This window comes from Thermobia domestica, chromosome 13 (assembly GCF_964235325.1).
Source record: "Thermobia domestica chromosome 13, izTheDome1.hap1.1, whole genome shotgun sequence".
NCBI classification, from domain to species: Eukaryota; Metazoa; Arthropoda; class Insecta; order Zygentoma; family Lepismatidae; genus Thermobia; species Thermobia domestica.
The window spans coordinates 175,545,726-175,560,562 of NC_137466.1; the positions used below are offsets into that span (position 1 = coordinate 175,545,726).

Here is a 14,837-nt window from a genome sequence, read left to right on the forward strand (position 1 = left end):
TTCATAACAGCTGATTGCTCCATAAACTTGCATAGAGACGAACGTGTGTGCTTCTTTTATTTTCTCATATACTAAAACCATAAGTAATTGATACACAAAGCTTGTGCAACAAAGGTCACACTGCATTCGAAATAAATTGTGAAAATATTACTAAAGGTATAGTATGGATGTCCTTTTTCACATTAGGGTTTAAATTAATTTTTAAGATAATGCTAAAAGGGAGAGTAATTATTTTTTTTACTAATCTTACCCATAACAAGTAAATGAGAACTATGATCGAGAAACTTGATAACCCTCATTGCAATCTTGCATACACATAATGTAATTTCCTCATAATAATTTAAGCGTCGTAAATTAAAAGAAGAAATCAGAGCAAGTGATGGAAAAATTTAATTTATAATTTCAATCGTCTTTATCTAACTATTGGCTCAATTTTTTTTATCCACTCAGTAATACTACTTCTCCATTAGATGATACCAACTGTGGATATAGGATGTGTTTTTGACGTATACAAAACACAAATAAACAATCTGTCCCATAATCTAGAATAAAAACTATGAGTTATTACCTATAAGGGCAGAATACCTATGATGACGATGATGATGATTTTCATTTTTTTTTTTAAAAAAAAGAAAAGAAACTGGAAACTATATCCAGTAATAGAACTATTTTCTCCCTAAACACGCGAAAGATTTTTTCCTTTTGAAACATTTGTCGCAAAAGAGTTTATAATATCAAATTTGAGTTGATTCTTTATTTTATGTTAATCACTCCTGGACATATTTTCCCCCCTCATCCGTATAATAGAAGACACAATGCTGATCAATTATTATTTGTTTTTACATCCCACGATTATGCTTCTAGGCTAATGGAGATGATAATGAAGATAACTAACGAAATTGTAGAATGAAGAAAGTGATAGAAAACGGGATAATTAGGCGGCTGAAAATACGGTTTAACCCTCAAAAAATTCCTACAAAAGGTTTCTCAACGGTTTTTTGTGGTATCGAGTGCACTGAATAACATACTAAAAGTTTACCCAAGTTTGATCACCGGAAAGACCCAGTTTCAAGATGGCGTCCAAGATGGCCGTCAGAATACGGATTAACTCTAAAAAATCCTACAAAAGTTTTCTCAGCGGTTTTCTGTAGTATCGAGTACGCAGAATAACATACTAAAAGTTTAACCAAGTTTGGCCACCGGAAAGACTCCATTTTCAAGATGGCCGTGGAAGAAGTTTCTCAACGTTTTTTTCTACAAAATTTTCTCAGTTTACCCAAATCTGACCACCTTAAAGACCTCAGTTTCAAGATAATGTCCAAGACAGTCGCCAAACCCATCTACAGTTCTCATCCTATGAAGGTAAAGCTAGTGTTTACACTATGTTTTCAGGGTCTTACAATACATTTGTGGCACCTATATTACCAAAACTGTTTTCTTTAACGTTATTTTACCTGAACATGTTGTTTTCTTAACATTAAAGTATTTACAAATAGTCATTGTCACATTCCTTTTCCAAAACAGTCTCATTGAAAGAATTTCTAGTTTTCCTTGACACGAAAATCGGTGATTTTTTTTGACGTTTTTCTTGTACTATAATTTGCGTTGTATAACATACTAAACGTTTACCTAAGTCTGACAACCGGTAAGGCCCAATTTTTAATGTGGCGTCCATGATGGTCATCAAACAATTCATAGAGTTTTCATTCTATAAAAGTAAAATTAGTGTCCACACTATAATTTTAAGGGCCTTAGATAAAACGATTTTACATCTGATTTTACCAGTAATTTTGCTTATACAGTGAAACCTCTACTAACGGACACCTCTATAAAGCGGACACCTCCCGTAACGGACATATTTTGTAATCCCCGAACGGTGTCATAGGAAAAAGACTTATTGGCGAACCTCTCTAAAGCGGACACTCTCTAGTACGGACACGGACAGTCTTTTTTGTCGTTTATATGTATTACTTAACTCCGTATTACGGACACTTTCTCCAGAAATAAGTTGAAAAGTATTGCAAAAAAAAAAAAAAAATAGTAATTCATACATGTGTCACCAAGAAAGCATTGTGACAATATTTGACTCAGCAACCCAGACAAAGCTTCTCTGTTTAACAACACTTTTATGTATTTTGCTTGCATTCCACTCCCACCCAACCTGTTTCAGACACGAAAGTGATTGATATTTGGCCGCCGTTTAGGATGACACGTTATTCAACTGTCCCGCTGGAATATCTAACCAAGGAGAAGACAAATTAGGTATTTTTGCCCGTGGGTACGCATATTGTCTCAAAAACTACACTACTGGACTGCAATTAACCTACAAATTAAAGCGACATACTGAAAACGTAGTAAGTAGTGATAAGTGTAAAGTCTAGAAAACTACATCTTATTTCCAAGTTGTACCTCGAAAATAAGAGTATTGGATGTTGGAGGATAATGCAGGTACAGAACATTTTGGTAATATTCGTAAATATATGATTCATACAAAAATATCTTTTTTAATTGAATATTACCTTGTTTACTAATTTACGTAACAAAATATTGAAACCTCTTTAAGGCGGACACCTCTCTATAGCGGACAATTTTTGATTCCCCACGGTTGTCCGATTTAGAGAGGTTTCACTGTACTTAATTTACGAAAAATATCAAAATTCTTCTTGAACATTGAAATAATTACAACTATTCATTCTCCCATTCTTCTTCCGAAACAGAATCATTAAAAGTATTTTCACAGTTTTCAGTTTGACACGGTCCACACGCAGACGTACATGGTAGTCCATATCTTATGCTAGTGCATCGTTTCGTTAGGCATTCAGTCGTGCAATTGCAGTGGATCATATGAAGAAGACTTTCTGGAGCAACAGGTATATCACTCATAAATGGTACATACTGATTGTGCAACAGCTTCCAACCCCAATCAACTGCATTCATATCACTGTCCTTCCCAATCCAAACCATGATTTGATAGTATACTCGAAAGCTGTGATATTTGTTCGAAGACTCGGTAGGAGGAAGGCGCTCTGGAGTGACGAATGACGTTGCAGAAACAAGTTTTTTACGGAAGTGTTGGTGGCGCAAAGAAGTAAGAGAGTCAGTATTTCTGCCCCCAAATAAAACTGCCATTACCTTGCTTCCTAGTCTCTCTATAATAGGTTTTGTTTGTCGTGGCTGCAGAAACACATTTGCACAGTTCTGAATCGTTTGCTCACTGCTAATAAGTTTTTGGAATGCTGACTTCTTGCCTACACCAAATATGCGCGAAGTTGAATCACATCCTGTGTAAGCATGAATGAACAGTAGTTGTGAACACACATTACTACCCAGAACTCGCTTAATGTCTGTGATATCATATACTTTATGCAATGCAGACCTGTCCGAACGAAAATATAATCCTTTATTATTTAGCTGTGCAGAGTATAGGAGAAGGATAAGTAAATCTGTATCTTCTCCTACCAACGTTGTTGGAGGTTGTTCTGAAGATTTGACAGCTGCCTTGACAATGCCCAAGTCTGCATCCCCTGACGCATTAATAACACTGCATCCTCTTATCCGCAGTTCTTCTGTGACCATGTGAATAAATGTCTGTTTCTGGGAGGATATAGAGAGAAAATCATCTTTATTTCCTGCGAATTCTGTTGTTGCATTGAAGCTGATGGTCGAGTGGGTGATTTAACCTCGTCGATGATGAGCATTATCCTTGATAGAAGGACCGGCTTCGTAACCATCAAAAATAACAGTTGCTTTTCCGTAATGTTTTATGGTAAATTCAGCGTATGAGCGTGCAATGGCACAATACGTGTTCTTTTTTCAGGGCAAGCGATGAAGAAGGGAACCACCGTCTAACACATAATGTTCAGTTCTGAGATTCGAATCCATTATGGTTTTTTGGGATTTCTTGATAACATGCTCCTCAATTGTATGAGCCAGTTGAGTCTTGTCACTTACGAAATATTTCTTTGGCTTCAAACAAAGCTGCTGGGAATGGACTGAGCTCATATCTCAAAACATGCTCCAGAGAAAGGTCTCCAGTTTTTGACATAACCAAAAATCGTTGATAGAGAAGAGCAGGATCAATGGTTCGGTCTTTGTCAATTTTAATGCTCGACTCGTCGGCAAGAGTTTTTGCACGGTCTTTTCGTTTAAATGATATATCAAAGATTGGCTTCCCGACCATATCTTGTACAATATTTTCCCCAACAATCTCTGAATTATGCACATTGACATCGTATTTGGCAACTACACCCGTAACAATGTTTCTCAAAGAAGGGTCTGGTGAGAATGGTGTACAGGTTACAAGTTTTCCCTTGATCTTCTCCAAATCACAGTAATCTCTCTTAACTCTTGACATTGTTGTTTCTCGATGCTGATGGCTGGTTGTGTAGGTAAGGCCATTGAATGCCTGCATAGCATCGTGGAATTGAGATGTTATAATTGTCGACATGGTCCACAAAGCACGCATTTCTTCAGTCATCCCACTTCCGTGGGTTAATCCGCCACTACTTTTTAAAGACCTCATCAACGTCTGCTCGATAACTAGGTCTGAACTAAGTCCTGCCCAAAACTGGTTACTGCGGCGAATCACATTGAATCCCTTGGAGAAAGCAGCATATACATCAGGATGTGTGTTCCTCAATTGATCATTTCTTGCACATAGAGATGTGCAGATTTTAAGTAGTTATAATGTCCAGCAGCGGCAGATATTGGTAGACAGTCTGACACTGCTTGCAAGTGCATCACCCAAGACCCTGTGCGGTCTGCTTTGATGAGTGATCGAGCAACTTTCAGCATTCTTTGATAGTTTGTCCAAAGCAGACTTGTTTGTGATCTGTGGCCAAGTTCTCCCCTTCTTGTATCAATCAGTTGTTTTGCTTCGATCAACGCATCTGACTTTATCGCATTTTCAATCGTGATTTGTTTCAATATCAATGATGAATATAATTTTTCTACTTCATTCACTAGTGACGCAAATTGTTTGTTATTTTCCTCCAGATCTGAGACAATTATATGATTCAGACATCTGTCTATTAAGAGATGTCCACGGAAAGCTCTCTGAACTGAAACTTTTTGTAGAAGCATTTGAAGGTTAACTCGTATTTCATCGGCCATGTTGGACGCCATCTTGAAAATTGGGTCTTTCCGCTGGTCAAACTTGAGTAAACTTCTAGTATGTTATTCAGCGCTCTCGATACTACAAAAAACCGTTGAGAAACCTTTTGTAGGATTTTTTTAGGATTAATCCGCATTTTGACGGCCATATTGGACGCCATCTTGAAAATTGGGTCTTTTCGGTGATCAAACTTGAGTAAACTTCTAGTATGTTATTCAGCGCTCTTGATACTACAAAAAAACGTTGAGAAACCTTTTGTAGGAATTTTTTAGGGTTAATCCGTATTTTGACGGCCATATTGGACGCCATCTTGAAAATTGGGTCTTTCCGGTGATCAAACTTGGGTAAACTTTTACTATGTTATTCAGCGCTCTCGATACTACAAAAACCCGTTGAGAAACCTTTTGTAGGAATTTTTTGAGAGTTAGGTGGTTTTTTTTTTCATATCTGCAGCCGCCTAAATCCCGAGCAAACCCAGCACAAGGTGTTTTTTCCACCTCAAAGTTCACTTAGTGCAAGCTGGGATCGAACCAGGCACCCCACACCCTAGAAGTATGCGCTTTACTACTGAATCACTGTTGTCCTTAATTACATTAACAGTTAATATGAAAAACAAAAAAAGCTCTTGAAATCTAGGAACAAGCAAGTTATTCAAATTCAAATTTGTCTTAGACAAATATAGTGGTTTACTGTAAGAAAGCAATACATCAGATAGAAAATAACAAAAAAAAAAAAAATGTATGCAGTAATAGAAACGCTAAAACTGCACTTCTAACCTAAGTGCATTCTTCAGCTTAACATAAAAGTAAACAAATATTTCAAAGTATCTGCATATACTGGTGCGGTAAAGAACGAAAGATATCAATTGGATCCGATATATGGAAGAGGACGATCTCTTCGTTTGATAGTTAAAAACTTTCACTACTAACATTTGTTATCTTTCATAAGCTTTTCTGCCATTTTTCTTAAGACAGAATACGTAGTAAAAAAAAATTATAGTCTTACTGTAATTGTCGTGCTTTAGCTGTCTATGATTGAACAATAGATATACCGGTATATATACAGTATATAGTATTCTTTAAGATTTCTTAGAGACAGCAGTAGTTAGAAAATCAAACACAATAAGATGTGAAGACTTTAAATAAAGTATCACTTAGCATGTAACAAAAAATTTTGCTTTTATTACTCTAAGAAGGAGTTCTTTGGACTTAAATAATCGATTGAAGAGAGACTGCCCATCCCATTGCCTTACTTCGAATTATCACTGAAGGATTTTAGCAAAAGAGAGCAAGCGTTTCTTGATTTAGAGAAGGATTTTGGTCGATGATTTTGATAGCGTGCAAAAAAGGAGATTGAAATGATAATTTTTAAAAAGGATCAAAGAAAGTTGTATACAGGGTGGAAGGGAGCAAGACCGAAAAACTTCGGGAGGTGATTCTACAGCTAAAAACACAAAAAAACAAAAATTCAAATAAATATAGGTCCAATGCAGCGGTGTTTTCAAGCAGGGTCACGTTTCGCCGGCCTTCTTCTTCTAAGTAAAATATCTGTCGAACAAATAGAGATATTGACGTCGGGTCAAAAGAATGTACTGAAAGTCACACCTCACCAAAATGATGGCGCAAACAGAAAGGAGCAGAACGAACTGCATAAGGGGATTCATCAAAGGGAGAAGGGGATTCACCAAATGAGATGCAGTAAGGGAAACGTGACAATGAATAATACGTACAAACATAAAATGACCTTGTTATGTTTAGGATCGATTGGAACATGCAAATGGGGATTCCCCACTGCAGCGTCGGGGTTCAATGCATATGACAGTATACAGTATAAAATATGCATTTGCTACGGGCAGTGTGAAAAACCTTCCCCGAGGCAGTCGACCGATCAAACGGAGGGAAACGTGCCGTGAAGTGGAAGCATCAGTGCAGCAGTCGCCTTCAAAATCAACACGTAAAAGATCGGAGCTTGGTATTCCTCGGACCACCATGATGAGACACATGAAAGAAGATCTAAAATTAAAGGTTTACCGTCCAATGCATGTGAATGAACGGAGTAACACCGATGTTTGTGACTCTTAAGACTCTTAAGACTTCAAGGTAACTGTGTACAGACATTCTACCATAAATAACACTATACTGTTGAAACTAAAGGGGGGGCACGCCCATTTCCGTACCACTCTGTAGAATCACCTCCCGAAGTTTATCGGTCTTGTTCCCTTCTACACTGTATATACCGAGGTATAAGGGCTAATAGAAAAAATTGCAAATGAAGTGTAGTTAGAAGGTGTACGACGAGGTTATTGTCTTCCACCGACATTATTCAATATCTATATGCGTGGTATCGTTGTCGAGCCCCCGTAAAAATATTTAGTGTTGGATAAACATCGGAGCAGTAGTGGTTCGGATCTCACTTTAGGTTTGGCCTCAAACTGCTGCAGTGCAAAATAGAGATGTTATCGCCAATCAATCAACTAATTAATGGCATTTTAGAAGAAAATAGTGAAGAAGGATTCGGCTAGGAAAGATGGTGTTTCGGCTGGAGAATTAAATATATTTATTTGCAGATGATATAGCACTTTTGGAGTTAAAATCACAACAGTCTCGGAATATCAATTGAAAATGAACATACGCTTCTGAAGGACATGGAATGAAAATAAAAGCAAAAACAAATACAGAAGTAGTCTGGGAGAAAATAGAATAAGTAATTAAATTTCGGTCTTATTCTCGTTGGCATTATTAGTGAAAAGCCTATAATATAAATGGGAATTAAAAGCGGTGGTAGGTATAGCAAGATAGTTATTTAGGAAAAGGAAAAGCTTGTTTTGTTAGTAGCTGAATCAAGAGTTAGAACAAAAGTTTATCAAATACTTCCTATCCAGCACTGTACTGCTCGGAATAGAAACGTGAGTGTGACAAGAAGTGACTAGGAACATTCTAAAGATGTGTTTGAGAAAGAATGAAGAAGATTATCTGGGTGGGACGAAAATGCAATGAGAAAGTGTTCGAAATAATTGGAAAGAAAGAAGTTACAGATAAAATTAAAAAGAGTGATAGATATTGGCTACAACATTGTTTGAGAAATTCTGTTCTGAGGATCGTGGCAGTGTATATAGGGAAATAAACATGAGAAGCGAGGAGATGATGATTACAATTTATGAACGGTTTGTAAACAGACAATTGCTATGTCACGACAAGCTAAGTACCGTGTTGCGTGGAGGGTATATGGATAAAATCTCGCGGTCCAAAACCTCGCCATAATAATATTGTACAGTGAAATATCTAAATAACGGACACCGGTGGGACACGATTATTTGTCCGTAAATGAGAAGTTCCCATTACAAAGAGGTTTCACAAAGTTTAGATTACTCACAGCTCATGTGGTAATTCTATTCAGAAGGATCTATAGAACAAATACATAAGTTATCAATGTAGGTTAATATCGAAAACCATACTCAATGTTCGGATTACGGGTAGAAATTACCGTCTATGGAGAAACAAAAATCTGGCTGGGAGATGTATTTATATCGGCGTGTACTGTAAAACAATGGTTGTGTGTAAAACATAATGTGTGTGTTTTTTTAAAGTACGAGTCATATCTCTATTAAATCATATTAATTTGGTTACTGATTGTATTTGAAAGTAAAAGTAAACCAATAAGAACATATAATATTGTTATTAAATACTGAAAATATAGGCAGATCTAACCAATCATCACGGTTTTGAATTTCTTGAGCAAAAGTATAGAATAGTTGTCCGCCGCAGCCTAATTCTGTGGACAAAACTTTCTTATCGGAATTTCCTTGTAAGTGTTGGATCAGTTGAAGAGATCAATTGAAAATTTATTTTGAAATTGCATAAAGTATTTTCTATACTAAACGCTTACGAGCTGAGAATACTTCCTTTTCGTTACGGAAAGGGTTATCAAACATTCTGGGTAAAAGAAGTCCGTACTTTAGTGCTCGTAAAAGGGAGGGTTCTCTCTCATAATACTGGTAATATATACAAAAAAGTTTGTCTGTATTATAGAGGTGTCTGCTATTGAGAGGTCTCCGTTAAGAGAGGTTTCACTGTATAAGAGTTTCTGGGTGAGCAAAATAATAATAATAATAATAATAATAATAATAATAATAATAATAATAATAATAATAATAATAATAATAATAATAATAATAATAATAATAATAATAATAAGATTAATAATAATAATAATAATAATAAGATTAATAATAATAATAATAATAATAAGATTAATAATAATAATAATAATAATAATAATAATAATAATAATAATAATAATAATAATAATAATAATAATAATAATAATAATAATAAATACTTAAGTAATATGGTACCACAAATGTGATTAGAAATTTAAGATGAAACTCTGAATACAAACTCTTCATTAAAACTAAGTGAACACGTGACCCAGCATTTTCGAGAATTCCGCTTTTAAGAGGGAAAGGGCACAGCAATTTGTATAGTTTTTCTCCACATTCCAATCGACGTTGTCTACCTCATCATCATGGGAAAACTTCTCAAACATTGAAATAAAATTTCTGTCTATCGTACTTAGATTTATTTTCAAATTGCAGAAAGTGTTTTCTGTGCTAGATATGCTTGAATTCAGAATAATTCTTGTCCGTTATGAAGAGGTTACTAAAATTTTGGGGGGGAAAAGATTGTTCGTGTCTGAACATGAGAATACAGTATTAATCAAACAGAGGGATCTGTCCCACAAAAATATTCTATATAGGATTTTGTCCTTGGCGAGCTCTCGTCCCACGAGGTTTTGGCCAGGCAAGATTGTGGTCCGCGAGGTCCTGGATGCGAGGTATTATACCCAAGCCTGCTTAGAGATATATCATTACTTATATTAAGTGACTTGTCGATAATGGCAGAATACTTATGATGATGGTGATGCTATTTGCAATCCTGTAATAACTGAAATTATATCTACAAGATAAAACCAAAAGTTTTTCAAGATATACCTTCAAAATATCTACAACACGTAACTAACATATCTACAAGATATAACTGCAATGTATCTACAAAAGAACCAAAGGGTCTTCAAAAGGTAAACTGAAAGAATTTAACATTCACTTAATCATATAGTGTAGTACAATAATGCAAAGCGATGCATAGTTCTACAAAAAAGCTTGAAGAAAGTTCTGATCTTCACAATGTAAGTTAAAAGCGTTTAATAATGACATGTAATACCATAATGCAGTTTCATATTTAGGATTTTGTTTCGGGGGGGCTATGCACAACACGTGAATAAGCATTTATAATTTTAGTTTTGGGTGGCGACAAATTTTAATGAAATTGTACATATAACAAACTTATTTCGGGGGCTTGAGCCCGATAGCCATTCCCTAAATACGCCACTGCCATAACGTAAAGTAACGCACGGGATATTAAGTTTATAAACAAACGAATCTTAATGACACCGATCTTAAACACTTACCGTAACTTCTAAGAAGCTTCGAAGTGGTACAACTAGAAGTTTTTGCTTATTTCTTTATTTGAAGCTTCACATCGTTTTTCAGCATTGAGGTTCGTCAGTGATCGAATTGGATCGGTATGAGCCACCATGCCATACCCATAATACTAAGTGAAGATGCCAAAAATTATACCAGTTGAAAAAGAATAGCACTATTACAGCTCCTATCAATTAGTTGTAGATTCCCTAACAGCACAATTACATAGCAGGCACATGACTATCATGTTCCCTGAGGTACATGGGAATGTGTCCAGTATGTGCCTTATGTCGACAAAACTGACTGTAATAATTATCGAGGCATTTCTCTTCTGTCAACATCCTATAAAATCCTTTAAAATATCCTATTAGCAAGACTGACCCCATACACAAATGAAATTATTGGAGATTACCAGTGCGGATTTAGACGAAATCGATCAACTATCGACCAAATATTTACCATTCGCCAAATACTCGAAAAAAAGTGGGAATACAATACCCCAGTACATCAACTATTTATTGATTTTAGAAAGGCGTACGACTCGGTTAGGAGAGAAACATTATACAACATTCTTACAGAGCTTGGAATACCGAGAAAGCTAATTAGATTAATTAAGGTATGTTTAAATGAATCCCAAAGTAAAGTCCGGGTAGGAAAATTTTTGTCCACGAGCTTTTACGTCGAAAATGGCTGAAACAAGGAGATGCGTTGTCGCCATTATTATTTAACTTCGTTCTGGAATACGCTATAAGGAAAATCAAAGATAGCAACCAGGGCCTACAGTTGAACGGTATTCACCAGGTTATGGCATATGCTGATGATGTAAATTTAATAGGTGATGATAGGAGAACAATAGAAAGAAATGCAGAGATCTTATTAAACGCTTGCAGGGACATAAGTTTAGAAGTAAATGCAGAAAAAACTAAATACATGGAAGTGCGTCGGGACCGGAAAACAGCAAATTATGGATGCGTTAAAATATTAAATAATACTTTTGATAAAGTGGATAGTTTCAAATATCTAGGATCAATATTAACAGAGGAAAATTATATTCACGGAGAAATTAAGTGTCGACTAAAAGCAGGGAATTCGTGTTACTATTCGGTTCAAAATGTCTTGTCGTCGCGAATTCTGTCGAGGAATTTGAAGCTTAAAATATACAAAACGATAATCATGCCTGTTGTTTTGTATGGCTGCGACTGAAAGTATTTGAGAACAAGATCCTGAGACGAATATTCGGACCCAAGAGGAACGGGAATGGGGAATGGCGGAAACTTCATAACGAGGAACTACATAATTTATATGGTTTACCCAACATTGTGTGGGTCGTGAAATCTAGGAGGCTTAGGTGGGCAGGTCATGTAGCTAGAATGAAAGAATGTAGAAACGCTTTCAAAGTCTTGACTGGAAGACCAATCGGAAAACGACCATTAGGAAGACCTAGGCGCAGATGGGAGGACAATATTAAGATGGATCTCGCAGAGATTGGAATACAAAGTAGAAACTGGATGCAGGTAGCTAAGGATAGAAGTCAGTGTAGAGCTTTTGTGAACACGGCATTGAACCTCCGGGTTCCATAGGCCATAGAGTTAGTTAGTTATGTGCCTTATACACCTCTGAGAGAGAAATCACATGGATGGCAAGTGATGGTCACAGTCTATGTCCGCCCCTATGCATATGCCTCACATGTACCTGGGGAACGTGCCTATTATCCTAGTTTTAGGTGTGTTCTCCATGTCGTAAGCGTCAATGAACCACAAAATTACTCCCCAAAAATATGTTAAATCGCCTATATGCGCAATGCGTTTGCATTAAGGTGAATTAAAAAAAAAAAACACTTTAAACAAGAAAAAAAAAATACCCCAGAACACGAACACAGAAACATCGAGGACAGTTAAAATTACACCCTTGCACTTCAGAGGGGCTCGAACCCCCAATGAGCTTCACCTCATGATCATCAGCCTAACGCCTCAGACATCTCGGCTACACCCACCGGCTACTTGGCTAGGGAGGCGATGAAGAGAAAGTCGCTTGTAGAGGGATAAGTTGTTGAGGTATTTTGAATTTGGCTAATCAGTGCTCCTTTAACCGCGTATATTCGACGAAACCGTTTAGGATCAGACCAAATCTGCTCGCCATGTAATTTTATAACAAAATGACGAGTATCTACTTACTTTATTTCATGGTTCTTCCACATTCACTTTCAAATGATCGTCGACAGTTGCCATCTAATAAAGTTGATGCGTTTGCTGCTTCTAATACACAATCGCTTAGAAAAAGAAGCAACAAATGCATCAAATGTGGGAGATGAATTTAGAACACCTAAATGGCGCATGTCTAGTACATCTTGTGCTGTTAGGGTACCTGAAACAGTCATAGGCACCCGAAGGGGAGGGCAGGGTGGGACCCGAACCCTCCTCTGGCTCACAAAAATATATTAAATTTCTTAAGATTTTCTTAGTAAAATTTTAAAAAAAAATACCAAACGTAATATAACAACCAGGGATTTGGGTCCCACTCTTGAAAATTTTCTTCGGGCGCCCATGGAAACAGTATTTACCTAAATGACGTAACTAGAACATGACAGATATATGTACCAAGTGGCGACATAAAAGCAAATGACTGTTAAGAGTGCGAAACTGAGCCAGGTATATAAATGCTATATTTGTGGTACATAGTTGCAAATATCAATTAGTTGTAACAAGTACCTAAAACCATAGGTAGCTGAAGTACATACTTAGCACATGAATATCATATGTGCCAAGTGTCCGGTACCTAAAAAGAAGCAGGAACACCTAAATGACACATGCCTAGCATATCTTGTGCTGTTAGGGTTCGACTTACTACCGATTGTACAGGTTACATTAGGTGCTTATAATTATCAATTACTTATAATAATAATAATAATAATAATAATAATAATAATAATAATAATAATAATAATAATAACGGTAATGACGTACTAATAATAACAACAGATATATTAGTAGTATAGAAAAGCTTTTATTACTAAGACTACAGAAATATAAATAATTTTGTATATGTATATGTATATTTATAATTTTGTATATATAATGACGTCTGTTAACATAAAAAATAACTTGTAAGAGTAGTACTAAAGTTTGCACGAAATTTGATCCAGTGTAACCGCAGCCTAAGTCGTCGGCAAACGGTGTATATCTTGTCTTCGGATATATTTGGTTTTTCGTTAAATGCTAATAATTTTGTAGGTAGTTTGTAAGACCTATAGTGTTTTAAACTCAAGGTTTTGTTATTATCGTTTAGAGATATTTTCAAAAGAAACTAATAGAAAGCATATTATCTTATATAGCCATCAAACAAATGAAAAAAACAGTTAATCTTGGAGTGAAATGTACTGTATGTAATGTACTATATGCACATGGCATATCTTTTTTTATCATAGAAATTAACTGTTTGTGATTCGTGTTATCAGAATAAGTATCACAAGATAATCGTAATTACTATGTAAATTAACACCTTTTATCCAAGATAATAACACGACAAAGCAAAAAGAAAATAACCCATTGTAGTTCCTTATAGTGTTACAACAAAAAGAATTTTATATATATATATATATATATATATATATATATATATATATATATATATATATATATATATATTAACTATCTATAAACTTCGAATAGCAATAGAACAAGCATGCAACGACATATTCACTACTAAAACATGTTTTTTTCTGTTACCTTGGAAAGAAAGAAACTTCTGTTAAACTGTGAATATGTTTATCGTTCAGATGTTGACGATTTCTGACATTTTTACGGAATCTGGTTTTGTTTCTGACACACCGTAAGCGTGACAATACAACATTTGCAAAGTTCGACGTGCATGATAAAACGAGCACTGCTACAGCCGTGAATAAAGGACGTCTGAAAAGTACACAACAACAGGATGTATACACAAACATAACAACTCAACTTGACGCTACAAAACAAACTGTTTTTAAAAGCTGATATAGTGGAGTGGAGAAGAATATCAGCACTTTGTTTTCACTGATCGACTGCAAATTTTGTGTAGTTTGTTCAGTACTAATTGAATATTTTTTAAACATGGCCGTTATTTCTTTATTACATTTTTCTGGGTACACTAGAAGTATTGAAATGTTAAAAAGTAAAGAATCATATAGAAACTCACGTCGAAAAGTTCCTATTGTAAATCAATCATCTTTGGGTATATTCTAGTGCTGTCGAATTTTTGTGACATTTG

At 35.6% G+C, this 14,837-nt stretch overlaps 1 protein-coding gene across 1 annotated transcript; it reads right to left on the bottom strand.

The window, feature by feature from the left end:
• Positions 1-3,943: 3,943 nt before the first annotated feature.
• On the bottom strand, positions 3,944-4,477 carry LOC145667858 (uncharacterized). The gene has a single exon (XM_081735291.1). The coding sequence runs from the start codon at positions 4,475-4,477 to the stop codon at positions 3,944-3,946; it is 534 nt and encodes a 177-aa protein (XP_081591417.1).
• Positions 4,478-14,837: the final 10,360 nt, after the last annotated feature.

Bases quoted from the DNA above. Each gene is read 5' to 3' on its own strand.
- LOC145667858 (XM_081735291.1), bottom strand. From the start codon at position 4,477: ATGACTGAAGAAATGCGTGCTTTGTGGACCATGTCGACAATTATAACA.